This window comes from Mesoplodon mirus (genome assembly GCF_964341445.2).
Source record: "Mesoplodon mirus genome assembly, chromosome: 3".
NCBI lineage: Eukaryota > Metazoa > Chordata > Mammalia > Artiodactyla > Ziphiidae > Mesoplodon > Mesoplodon mirus.
Genome location: NC_138978.1, coordinates 102,457,100 through 102,471,241, shown reverse-complemented (window position 1 = coordinate 102,471,241; position 14,142 = coordinate 102,457,100). Strand labels below are relative to the sequence as shown.

General features: G+C 41.6%; 1 protein-coding gene across 1 annotated transcript in view; it reads left to right on the top strand.

Moving 5' to 3' along the window:
* Positions 1–710: 710 nt before the first annotated feature.
* AKNAD1 (AKNA domain containing 1) overlaps positions 711–14,142 on the top strand; it is a gene marked incomplete at its 5' end in the record, with an annotated part of 35,489 nt that continues 22,057 nt past the window's right edge. The window contains 5 exon segments of the mRNA XM_082612164.1: positions 711–1,685; positions 3,729–3,768; positions 4,302–4,444; positions 4,541–4,603; positions 9,137–9,270. Of these exon segments, the coding sequence (XP_082468290.1) occupies positions 711–1,685; positions 3,729–3,768; positions 4,302–4,444; positions 4,541–4,603; positions 9,137–9,270 (1,355 nt within the window).

Genomic DNA, 14,142 nt, shown 5'->3' with positions numbered 1-14,142 from the left:
GGCCTCTGGGTGTTCAAAAGACCTTTTGGTTCCTTGCTCATATTTCTGTCAGTCCTTCTCTGCTTTTCTCCAATATACAAGGGAAAATCAGAAGAAGGGGACCAGAATGTCTGGGAGGAAAAATGAAAAAGCACCAGAACAGAGTAGGCTGGTGGTTTGTTTGAGTTGAGTCTGCTTTCAGTGCCACACAAAGAGGCCCATCAGTGATGTGTGGACAAGTGACAGCCGTAGTACTTTTAAAAAAATCAATCCTTTACTTGCATTCCAAGCTCCTATTTGGGGAGAACAAATTTCAAATAGTACTTCCTAAGAGAAGTTGGTAAATATTTGGTCATTAACTAGAGACCAATGTCTCCCTCAAATTTTAACGAATAAAAAATTTCGCCCCCCTCCTTTCTAATTCCTTGCTTATATACCACTGATTACGTAAATGTAGGCTTTAGGATGAGTTACTCTTGGCTGAGCTTCCTGCCTTCATGTTTATAACTGCATTTCTCTAAACGAAAAGCATCCATTTTGTTCCGGCATAGACACTAGGGTAAGCATGGTTTCATACGTTAAATAAATTATATTTAATAATGAGGCTCTTTTTGTTTTTCATGGACTAAGACACACAATGAAGACAATCAATGAAAACCAAAGGTCTGTTGCTACAATTAAGAACATCAAGACCAGGCAGCAACCGATAAAGGAGGTCAAGCTGCACATACATGGATGAAGCCGATTTCTTGGAAGATGCAACTTCTAAGAAACAGGAGGATTTGCCTTATGATGGGGACTTCTCCCAAATTCAGATGTACAACGATTACAATTTTACCTCAAAATATGACATCCTTGATGTCTCAAATCAAATGAATTTAACAGAAGATGACCTTCAAGAAAAGGCCACACATAGAGAGACTTGCAGAAAGGCAGATATGGCCATGACTTTGGATAAAACAACTGAAAATGCTGTCAGCAAAAAATATGATAAAGAGAATCAATGTACCATAAATCTTCGTATTCCATCTAACCAAGGAGACCCTTCAAAGTCAAACATTTCTGATATTTTACTCCATCATCTTTGCAAAGAGGAATTCTCTAAAGGTCAAGGCATTAATTGTGAAACTCTCCCAGAGATCTCTAATGCTGACAGTTTTGACAGAGCTATTATTAAAAATATTATTTTGCAGCATGTTAAGAATTCTTGGCCGACAGAACAAACCTCAGAACTCACTGACCAACTCAACTCCAAAAGTGATGGTGAAAACAGCAATAAGCCCAGTTGTTTTCCAACCACGACAAAAGAAAACACCTCTGATTTAGAAGATCCAGTTGCTGCTGGAGAAAGCAGCCATCAGGAAAATTCAAATTTTCTAACTAAAATCAACAGTCCAGGTGATAAAGAAAAAAGTTGCCAAAGGCAGACACCCCAGAAACAGCAGGCTGAAAAAACAAGTTCAGGCAACAGGTTCAAATACAGCCAAGGTCAAGTTCATTACTGGTTCTCTGATTCCTCTAAGGTTGCTCCTAAAAATAACATAATTGACAAACCACTTACAACTGATAAACAAGCCAGCTTTTCTCCTAAATTGAGAGATAAGTCAGCTATTGTGCAAGATATTTCAGAAAGCATGTCTAGATCAAACGATGTTGAAAGACAAGAGCAGAAATGGAAAACTCCTGAAACTTCACAACAGATAGAGGTAAGTGAAAGCCGTCTCCAGCAAACATATAAGCAGGGCCGCTGCTCATCTATATTAGTGTGGGCCTTTGGAGGGTGCATAGAACTGAGTTGTAGGTCTGAGGTTCTGGGTTCTAGTTCTGGCCCAATACCTTGACCTCTCAGAAGCTCAGTGGGTCTTCTCCTGAGAAGAATCAGGGGCTGAACTAACAATAACACATAATAGAATAAAATCCAAGTTCTTCAACCTGGAATTTGCATTTCCCCGTTTTTTATGTCATCCTACCCTTCTAAACTAAACTCTCCCCTCCCACCCCAGGAGTCATCCTTAGGTACCTGGCTGGCCCTGCCCTCTCTGAGATCCTGCCTTATGTGGAACATCCCACCTCTGCTTACCAAAGACCTGCTCATTTTCATGGCCTCCTTCAATTCCCCACTGGCCACAGGACTTTTCAGAACCCCCTAGTCACTGTCTTTCCCATCCTTGTTTGTTTAGTATTCTGTCAGAGCATTTATCTCGGCCCGCTTTGGATCCTAACGATTTGGAAACATCTGTTCCTTCCACTAGATTTGAAGACTCTGGAGACAGCTACCTCGTCTTCATCTTTCCTTTGCCCAAGTTCCCCCAGAGGCCTAGACTTCTGTTTGCACATATTATGTCCTTGGTTATGAATGCTCAGTTGGACTGAATTAAGATCTTTAATAACACGCTTCAAGATTGTTATATTGGTAACTATTTAGTACAAAATTTTGCTAATGTTTACTTTATACTATTTCCCCTTTCCCCATCTTCCCATCTTTCCACCCACCTTCCCAACATGCTGAGGCTCAGGATCTCATTGATTGTTTGAGGTTCAATAGTTAGGTAAGTTCACAATAATGATCAAAGTAAACACTGTAGCTCTCTGGCACTTTGCCAGGACTGTATGATCTTTCCTTTAAGCATTCTATGAAGGGCCCCCTGACTGAACGTTCTCTGCCTATTTCCATTTCCACCTCTTTATGCTTCAGCTGCCTTCTCTTTCAGCTGAACGTTCTGGGGAGTTTGAGCAGAAGCCCCCACCCCTGACACACACACATACATACATACCGGGAACCAGCAGCCCACCTGGCCTTGACTGGGATGCTTCTCTCAGTCATGGAGAAATCTGCACCCCTGTGACACTGGGAAGTCTCCACGTTCCTCATTCTGCTTGCAGGAGAACACCCCTCGGTGGGCACAGTTCTCAGTGCCCTGTGGTTAGTAAGGGCAGAATGAATATCAAGTTCATCTGTCTCTGGCAATGGGAGCCTGAAGTCAGGTGTCTGATTTTCTCTCGTCCTGTCAATTCAGGTTGGAGAACTGGACTCTGTAGGTTCCACAGCCACCATATAATTGAGATATTCATAATAACCACAGTCTAGTTTGACCACTACAGTAGCTCTCTGGCACTAGCGTGTTTGTGAGCTGTGTGTGTTGGGAACAATGGGAAGACCCTCAAGGTGAATCACTCCGGAATTTGAACTCTTATCCAGTTAGCCTGTGGTGAGTAGAAAAGGGCTGTGTGAACAATCACTATCTTGACACATTTTGGAACTTAACGCTTACTGTTATTATTCTCTGGAGTGTGGCTACCATGTGTCTGAGTGTTAGTGAGAGCACCAGCAATAGAGCCGGTGACGAGATCAACGACGGTCCTTTGTGGGACCTATGGTCTAGCTGTATGAGAAATATGTGAGTATTCCTTGTAATAGTATCAAACATGATAGTAGTAACAGCTAACATGAACACTTACCATGTGCCAGATACTATGGTAACATTTAATTCTCATCACAACACTATGAGGTAGGTTCTATTACTATCCCCATTTTATTGTTGAGGAATTTGAGGTTTACAGTGATGAAGTAATTGCCCTGGGTCACCTGGCAGATAAGTGTCGGAATGGAATTTAACCTTGGCATCAGGGCCCCAGCTCTTGACACAACTGGGTGGCCTCCACGATGACCAGAACACATCGAGTCATCGTGAGTAATGGTATCATGATCACTATCAACAGTCATGTTTTCTTATCCTTTAAATGCGCAGATGGAGCCCACGGTACATATCCACCAAGAACATCTTGCAGGTACTAGCATTTTAAAAAATATTTATTTATTTAATTTTTGGCTGCATTGGGCCTTCATTGCTATGCATGGGCTTTCTCTAGTTGTGGTGAGCGGGGGCTACTCTTCGCTGTGGTGCTCGGGCTTCTCATTGTGATGGCTTTTCTTGTTGCGGAGCATGGGCTCTAGGCGCACAGGCTTCAGTAGTTGCAGCGCGTGGGCTCAGTAGTTGCAGCTTGCAGGCTCTAGAGCGCAGGCTCAGTAGTTGTGGCACACAGGCTTAGTTGCTCCAAGGCATGTGGGATCCTCCAGGACCAGGGATCCAACCCATGTCCCCTGCACTGGCAGGCAGATTCTTAACCACTGGTCCACCAGGGCAGTCCCGGTACCAGCATTTTTAAACCTCTTTGATTTAGATACACATTTTGAAAAAAAATTTTTTTTAAATAGTGATTGGTAGTGATTGCCACAGACTTCTGTTTTCTGTACTTAATAAAACTGCTGTGCAGCTGAGATGAATGGTAACCAAAACTTATTCTTTCTTACATGGGAATAGAATCTGAGACAAGTCTCTCTAAGATGCCGTTGACTTCTCAGAAAGACCCTTCCTCAAGTTCTTCTTACACATTTCACAAGATATCCCAAGGGAAACAGATGTGTCAGAAGTTAAAAGAACAGACTGATCAACTGAAGACTAAAGTAATACTTTTAAATCTTATTATGAAAAATAGAAATAACCAAATTCAAACGTAAGACACTATGCCCTTAATGAAATATTGCATTTTTTCACTGCAGGTACAAGAATTTTCCAAAAGCATAGCACAGGATTCTCCCTATCATTTGCAAGACAGGAGGCTGGTAATAAATGTTATCAAGTTTTAAAAATCTTTTTAGGGAATTTGACATGGGAAAATACAAATGACTTTGTAGTATCATGTTTTCTCTACATTGGTGGGAATAGAAATGCTCTGGTAAGAAATGCTTTGCTGAAGATTAAACTATCTTTGTGTTACAGGGACTAAAAGAGCTTAGAGCTTTCTATTTCTATATGTATTTAGCCCTTTCTACTTCTCAGGGGATCTATTATTTATGGCTCTTTTTCCTCAGCAGTCATCCCATAATAAATATGAGACCATGGTAAGTTCAAGAGAATAATATGTCAGCTGTTGTAAAGGGCAAGCACATCCAGATTTGATGGGTCCTGGAGGATACAGGCTATAAAAATTGCCAGTATCTGGCAACTCAATATATAAAACTTTGAAAACTTAAAATTAATCTTGAAGACATGCTTTTCAGACCAAAATCTTTGACTTTCACATCCTTGCTTGTTGTTGCATTTAATCAAATCATTAATTTATGTTGTAACCATAGCCTTGTTCATCAGCGTCAGGGTTGTGGGAAGTGAGAGTGAAGCATGGCAGTGGGGCAAAAAGCTGAGACTACTAGAGCCAGGGATGTGTGAAGTTGAAGATGTAGTTTAGGCCATTGGGTCAGCAGCAGGACAGGTGGCAAGAAGTCCTGACATAAAGGACACGAGCAAAGCTCGGGGCAGTCTGTGCTTCAGAAACCAAACAGTATAGACAAAAACTAGGAGGAGGCAAATGTTGAGACACAGTTCATTATTCTTTCACCATAGTAATTAAATAACTCATACATTCATTCGGCAGCATTTGTGGGGTACTTCCTATGACTCAGACTCTGTATCAGGCATTAGGAATTTGGAGATGAAGAAACATTTCTTTTTCAAGCGACTTATCATCTCCTAGGAACAGACCAGTACATCAACAAGTAACATGCAGCTTGGGAAAGGTTACATGTGATACTAACGGCAGCAGTGAAGAGGCTCACCCTTGCCAGTGAGAGGGTACTTTAGAAGGCTTCCTGGAAGGGACTTCTGAGCTGGGCATTGTGGGAAGAATATGGCAGAGTAAGGGCAAAGGTGTATTCCAGGAAAAGGAATCAACAGGTGCAGTGGCACAGGGACAAGAAAGTGCTGAGAGTGTGAGGAACTGTGTGGCAGTGTAATTGAACAGATGGAGCTCAGGGGGAAGGGAGGAGACTGGAGAGGTAGATAGGACTACATCATGAAGAGCCTCTACACCACGCTAAGGAGCTTAGATTAATTTCATCCTGAGGTGGAGTGACGGGGCAACACTGGAGGATTCAAAGCTGAGAAACAGCAAGCACCAAGGGGGCAAGACTGTAGGGATAGAGATCGGCTAGAAAGCCATAATCCAGGTAACAAGTTCTATGAAGGCCTAAACCAAGGCTGGCAGTGAGGATGGAGAGGGCATAAATCCAAGAGTTTAAGGAAGTGGCGGCAGATTGAACCAGGTGAATAAGAGAGGAGGCTTGGATGCATTCCAGATTTCTAGCTTGGGTAACCAAGGTCAGGAATAAAAGTGGAGGATCCAGTTCAGAATGGGTGTGCCAGGTAGGCAGGAGGCAAGATGTCACGTTCAGTTTGGGACACTTTGAGCTACCCATAAGACATCTAATTGGAGAGGTCCAGTAGGCAATTAGAGCAATGGATCTGAACCTCAGAGGAGTTGTTTGGGTCAGAAATGTAAATTTGGGTATAGCTTTGTGTTGAAACTGTGGGGTATAGGCGATTGCTCAGGCAAACACGCAGAGTAAGCGGTGAAGAAATCCAAGGATAGGATCATGGGAAGCAGAACCAGGGGCAGGTAAAAGAAGAGGGGTCCTCAAAGGAGATCGATGAGGAGAGACCCAAATGGTCGAGGCAGACCTGGAAGGGGCAGAGCTATAGAAGCCAAGAGAAAAGAGGGTTTTGAGAAAGAGGGAGTGGGCCACACCATCAAATCTTCAAGTAAGGAAGGTAAGCAAGATGTGCATTGGATTTGGCAACTGAGAGGTCATGAGGGAGCTTGGCAACCCTGATTTCAATGAAGTGGTGGATCTACGGAAGCCAGATTGCAGGAGTTAAGGAGTGAATGATAAAGGAGATCTCCTAAAACCCAGGCTTTCAGAAACTGGGAGAACATAAAGTTTTAAAAGGCCAAGCAAAGCAGAGGAAACTGGTTCAAGGCATTAGCCTTCTTGAGGCCTCGAATCAGGAAGTTTCTTCCTATGTTAGAGGGTATGTGGGGATTCGTGTTGGGACTGAGAGAAGAGGAGAGAGGTGACTCCTTAGGAAGGTGACTCCTTAATTCCGGGCCCATCTGGTTCAGTGAAGGAAGGCCAGACAGGGCTAAAACTAAGTTTCTCAGGGTGAGCAGCTCACAGAGGAAGCATTTGGATTTTGGAGCAAACATCCTGGTTCTATGTGTTGATTGTACAAGCTTAGACATGTAGCATGTCTTCCTATCTGAGTTAAGAGACTTAAATGAGGTACATTTATGGCAAGAAAACTATGCCCTATCTTCTTCTGAACACAATTAAAATTCCAAGGTCCCAAATTATAATTCATAATTGGCTTTCTTCATTGAATACCTAATTCCTTCTCATGGCTTTAACCACCATTTTCATGCTACCAATTCCTAAATTACTAGTCCTCACTTCTCATCTGGAGCTCCAAATGTTTGTGTTGATCTTCCTTTGGATCTCCCACTCTTACCAAAAATTCTACCTTGCCCAACATTGACATCTTCATTCAAACTTGTTAGCCTTTCCAAATTCCTCAGTTTCATCAGGGGGTTCACATTCTTCCCACCTCCCACAGTAGAAACCTGAGTGTTGCCTGTGATATTTATAGTATCAGTCAGGGTCCTGGCAAGAACAAGATGGCTTACTCCAGTGGAGTTATTGAGGAGAGCTTAGTAAGGCATTATTTTACAAAAGCATGGGCAAGGTTAAGGGAAACCAATAAGGGATAGAAAGCATCTCATGGAAGGAACAGTGGGGCAGAGGGACGGAGGAAGAGCAGATAATGGCGCATAAGGAGAGTAGCAGTAGCTGTAGGGGTAGCTGACAAGTTCTGCAGCTTTTGATAGAGACACAGCCAATCCATGATGATACAGACAGGAGGAAATCAGGGAAATAAAGACCCTACCTCATCCTTCTTCAGTTCCTCTCTGCTGCTGTTGTCTTCCATTGGCTGAAATCAACCAAAGCCAGAGGCATGGGAGCCTATTGATATAGTCCATTGAAGGCCAGCCTCCTGGCTGGGGCACAGAGACAGATGGAGGGTGGATCTGGGGTGGGGAGAAATGGAAAACATCTACCACACTTGCCATATAGCCAGTATGCTTCTAAACTTGTTTGTTTATTTTAATAATAGTAAGAACTAATAACAATGAAGATGAGAGCTACCATCTATTGAGTGTGTACTACGCTCCTGGCACTAAGCATTATCTCATTTAATTTTTACAATATGAGGTGAGGGCTATTATTATCTCAAATCAGAAAACTGAAACTTAGAGTTCAAGGTGACTAAAATCATACAATTAGTAGGTGACAGTCTGAACTTGAAACCTGGCGTGTCCGATTCTGTAATCCCATGATGCAGTATTCCTGCCCTTGGCAATATCTCTCCAATTCACCCTTTCCTCTCCATTTTCATGGATACTGCCTGATCCAAGCCCTCTTGAGTCCTTTAAGCCTGACTTAAGTCTCACTTCTTCCATTGAGCCATAGCAAAGTATTCCATCCCACAGTCTGTTTTCCCAACTGGAATAAAATCCCTGAGACCAGGGACTATGCCTGATACAGGTTTTGTGTCTCTCACACTTTTGGCCCAGGACCAAACATGGGCAGTGCTCAGGGAATGTTTAGTGACTGGGGCTGTAGGGCTGCAGCCTCTGTGCATCGAGATAAGACCCTGACCTGTACAATTTAAACATTCATCTGCATAAGGCTCCATCTGGAAGACCCATTTGAAGCTTTTGACTAAACTTCCCGATGTTCCTTCCCCATTTCATCCTCCAAGTGTCATAGATTCAATCCCAGGTCCTCTAACTTCAGTTCTTTTCTAAGATCTATGTGACTTCTGACATACTTGCTAGAGACCCAATTTCCTCCTCTATAAAACTGGGATAATAAATCTACTTTATCACATTTACAACATTGATGCATGGATTAAATAAGATAATGAATGGAAAAGTGCTCTATGAGCTAAAAATTATTCTGCAAATATGTAGGATTATGAATGTCCCATTAACAAAACTTTAAACACTTCCGAGTGGGTTCTAGGAGAGAAATCAGAAGTGACCATATTTTTCAGCTATGTGCTATGAGGTGTCGTAAATGCTGAGATGGGTCTTGGGTTGTCTATATTTTAGATGTCAGACTCTGAAACAAAACAGTTGCCAGGAGAAGGATGATGGCTTTGTTTTGACACTACTGTGGGGTACATCCTCATTGTGTTTTGGGGAAAAACAACTACACGCACAGGCTTACCTGTGAATGATTCCAGTGACTTCACTCCTACAGGTCCTCGAGAAACTGCAGGGACACCTCGAACTGCTGCAACAGGAGTTTCTGGCCAATAAGGAGAAGCATCTGACTTTGAAACAGCAAGTCCACAAGCATGAATCCCCAGCTGTCGACGAATTTGATCCAGAAAGGTGAGGCTTAAACTGTGTAAGGTGGAAGGGTCAGAGGTAATCTCCTTCAGGTAGGATTCTGATGTGGCTGATGGCTTAGTGCTTGGAGAGCCATTGGTCTTGGGTCAGCAAAAACTGTGCCACCATTGAATAAGTGTCACCCCATGCAACAAGCAGTACAGAATTCCTGCTATGTGTAAGGTCCTGTGCAGGGCACTGACCCAGATAGAGTGCCCCAAATGAACAATGTTCTCCTGGAGGAGAGACATTGTGCCACCACCTTGCATTTTGTTGGATGTCATTATAATCGGTTCTGAGACTCAGAAGAGTACAAGAAACCCTAGAAAGGCTCACGTGTTAACCCCAGAGGACCCTCTCCTCTCCAAGCTCCTCCTGTCCTGTCCTCACTTTCATCCCACTCCTGCCTTTATTTCCCCTGCCTGGTTCTTCTTTTCTGTCCCTCTTTTTCCTGGTGCACAGACAATTCCAAAGAGACAGCAGGCAGGAATGAATCACTGTTACGTTGGTTAGTGTTGGGGTAAGGGACCCACAAATCCTGATAAAGGCAAAATGTTAAAGCTTGAAGTCAAATGATTCCTGAATTAATTCACATTAGAAACTTGGGTGCACAATCATATTGAATGAAGATTCCAGCTGGCCATTCTGATGGCACCATGCCCCTCTCTTTCCAATCTAAATAATTTTAACATGTAGTCCAGGACTCAAGGCTAGGATTGTTTCCATATAATTTCCTGGGATGAATTTAAAGAACCCATTTAGTAGGCTTAATATTTGTAAGTTCAGCTCTTTCTATTCATAGCATTTGAACACGAATTCATTCTTGATGCCAAAATATTTTAATGGTTTATATTTTGGCACTAGCGTCCTGAGGTATTACTTCTTCAAAATGAATGAAATCTCTGTCTATTGTTATTTCAATACTGAGTAATTAGACAGCAAGGATGAGGTTTTAATATTGATTTTTTCCCCCCAAAGGCTTTTTTTTTCTTGGAAAAAAGGATCTCCACATGCGTTCACTATTTGTTTAAAAACTAATAGAGTAAGGATATTTATTTTCCAAGAAATCCCACTTGTTTTGGCAGTCGTCTTAAAGACAGGCCTCTGTGCGCATTAAGACCAAAGTTATGCAGTGCCTTATTTATATCCTAGTTCCACCCACACTGCGCCTGGCCCCAGTATAAATCAAAAGAGTTTCAACTGCAATTATATCCCATATACAGGAGAAGCTTTCAACACTGGGGCAAGGGAAGGACACAGCCTCTCCCAAAACTCACCTCAGAACTGCCTCAGAACAAGCAAAGTGTGCTCAGCTCCTCTTGTTCTCAAACGGGCAAAATGTGGCAAAGAGCAGAACCCAGCCCAATACTTGAGGTCGTGGTGTGTCGAGAACCTTCTAAATGATGGGTCCAAAGGCTTTTGTTGATGGCTTTCTGTAAAGGAAAGAATTGTGCAAATTAATTGGCTAATTGCTTAAGTCAGCTATTGTGCTCTCATTAAAACCTTCTTATTATTGCCTTTGAAAGGTAATATTCAAAAACATTGTTTGGATTTCATGTATCTTGTTTGTCAGAATGTAGTCTGATGGTCATTTGATTCTGTCAGACACTAGCACCAGAAGCCAAGGAGTCAAGACATGGGGTTCTTCCTCCATCAATCCCTCCTCCCTGATACTATCAGCATACACTCTTGTCTTCTATTTTACAGAGAAGATCACAAATTCCCTCAAAAAAGGTCTTTTCTCCACCTCCAGATCTGCATGTTTTCACCTCCTCTTTCTTCCTTCACTCACCTTCCAACCTCTCCAGCCTTGGTCCTTGAGCCTATCTCTTCCCGCTACCTTGAGGCCTTGCTCCATCATTTCACTTCCTTTAAATTTTCAGTCTCTCCTTGTCACCTGATGAATTCCCTCCTGCCTGCCAGACTAGAACATATTTTCCTATATTTTACTTATCAGTCTGGTTTTCCATGTTTAGATTTTTGTCCCACCACTCATTGAATAGGGCAGCCTTTCCCCACTGGTGAAAAGCCACTTTTTTTTTTTTTTACAACTTTATTGGAGTATAATTGCTTCACAATGGTGTGTTAGTTTCTGCTTTATAACAAAGTGAATCAGTTATACATATACATCTGTTCCCATATCCCTTCCCTCTTGCGTCTCCCTCCCTCCCACCCTCCCTATCCCACCCCTCTAGGTGGTCACAAAGCACCGATCTGATCTCCCTGTGCTATGTGGCTGCTTCCCACTATCTATCTACCTTACGTTTGGTAGTGTATATATGTCCATGCCTCTCTCTTGCTTTGTCACAGCTTACCTTTCCCCCTCCCCATATCCTCAAGTCCATTCTCAAGTAGGTCTGTGACTTCCCTGGTGGTACAGTGGTTAAGAAGCCACTTTTATCATATACAAAACCCCCATGTGTACATGGGATTGGGTCTATCCTCCCCATTGTTCTGTTTCTATTTCTACATTAACCACATAGTTCTAAATTACTATAGGTTAGTGTATATTTTTAAATATTTCTTATTTTTAAACTTTCTTTAGCTATTCTTGTACACTCTTCTTACTAATAAACTTTATAATCAGCTCAGCAAATTTCTTTTGTTTTCATTGATAGAGTCACCTTTATTGAGAAATACAGTTTTAGGAACCAAATTTCTTTAATAAAATTCCATTTGAATTTTGTTTAGGGTTTTGTTGAATTTACAGATCAGTTCAGGAAAAATTAAAATTTTTGCAATGAGTATTCCCATCCCATTCCCATGAAAACATCCCCAGCATGTTTTCTTCATGTAGATTTTACATGTTTTTCAAATTTGTTCTTAGCTATTTTATACTTTTTCTGTGTTTTTTTTTAAGAGTCAAGATTATACACATACCTTTTAAAAAATTTATTTATTTGGCTGCATCAGGTCTTAGTTGCAGCACGTGCGATATTCCTTGCGGCATGTGGGATCTTTCACTGTGGTGCATGGGCTCTTTGTTGCGGCACGCGGGCTTCTCTCTATTTGTGGCATGGGCTCTAGAGCACGTGGGCTCAGTAGTTGTGGCATGTTGGCTCTCTAGTTGTGGTGCATGGGCTCCAGAGTGTGGCAGGCTCAGTAGTTGTGGCATGCAGGCTTAGTTGCCCCACAGCATGTGGGATCTTAGTTCTCAGACCAGGGATTGAACCCAAGTCCCCTGCATTGGAAGGCAGATTCTTGACCACTGGACCACCAGGGAAGTCCTTCTCTGTGTTGTTAATAGATGTTTTCTCTAATCCATATACAGGAAATAAAGAAAATTGTATGTTTAACTTATACGGGGCTAACTGACACAATGTTGTTCTTACTATTTCATTGATTTTCAGTTGACTGTCTTAGTTTTTAGGTATGACAATCAGAAACTAATAATAGTTCCCTTCAACTTAGCTTTTCCCCTTAAATATTTATACATTATATCTTTTCTTCCCACCAACTTTTCTATATCACATTTCTTTTTATTGCTTTATTTCATTCGCTAGGTTTTCCCAAAAAACATTGAATAATACTAGTGAAAACAATCATTCTTGTCATGTTCCTAATGGTATTGGGAATTCTTCCAAGTATAATGACTGCTGTAGGTTCAAGTAGACAAGCTTTATCAAGAAAGTTTCCATCTATTCCTAGCTTACTAGAATTAGATATTTTTAAATTTAGGAAAAAGTTTAATCAAGTGGGGTTTAGAAATCTATTTAATCTCCTTTATGAATCTAGTGAAATATATTAATAAATATCCTAATGTTTATCTATAGAATCAGTTAATTCCCCCCCCCCCTTTTTTTTTTTGCGTTACGCGGGCCTTTCACTGTTGTGGCCTCTCCTGTTGAGGAGCACAGGCTCCGGACGCGGCTCACGGGCCCAGCTGCTCCGCGGCATGTGGGATCTTCCCGGACCGGGGCACGAACCCGTGTCCCCTGCATCGGCAGGCGGACTCTCAACCACTGTGCCACCAGGGAAGCCCTCCCCTTTCTTTTTATGTTCCAGAAGAGTTAGTTAAGGTCTTTGGTAAACTCACACATAATCCCACTTGGATTTGGTGCTTTTTGGGGGGCAAAACCATAAAACCCCAAGAACATAACATAGGAGAATATCTAGATGACCTTTTTTATGGTGATGGTTTTTGAGATACAATATCAAAGGCACCATCCATGAAAGAAATAATTGATAAGCTAGACTTCAAATTAAAAACTTCTGCTCTGCAAAAGACAATGTAAAAGAATGAGAAGATGAGACACTTCTCATAAAGGACTGTTATCCAAAATATGCAAAGAACTCTTACAACTCAACAGTAAGAAAAAAAACCCAATTAAAAAATGTACTAACGATCTTAACAGACACCTCACCAAAAGAAAATATACAGATGGCAAATAAGCATATGAAAAGATGCTCCACATCATATATCATCAGGGAAATGGCAAATTGAAACAACAATGAGATACCACTACACACTATTAGAATGCCCAAAATCTGGAATGCTAAAAACACAAAATGCTGGTGAGGATGTAGAGCAATAGGAACTCTGCTTTATTGCTGGTGGGAATGCAAAATGCTACAGCCAGTTTGGAAGATAGTTTGGCAGCTTCTTTCAAAACTAAATATACTCTTACCATATGATCCATCAATCATGCTCCTTGATATTTACACAAAGGAGATGAAAACTTATGTCCAAAAACATGCATGTGGATATTTCAAGCACCTATATTCAGAACCATCAAAACTTGGAAGCAACCAATATGTCCTTCAGTAGATGAACTGCACTAATAAACTGTGGTCTATCCGTACAATGGAATATTATTTGTGCTAAAAAGAAATGAGCTATCAAGTCATGAAAACACATGGACGAAACTTAAATGC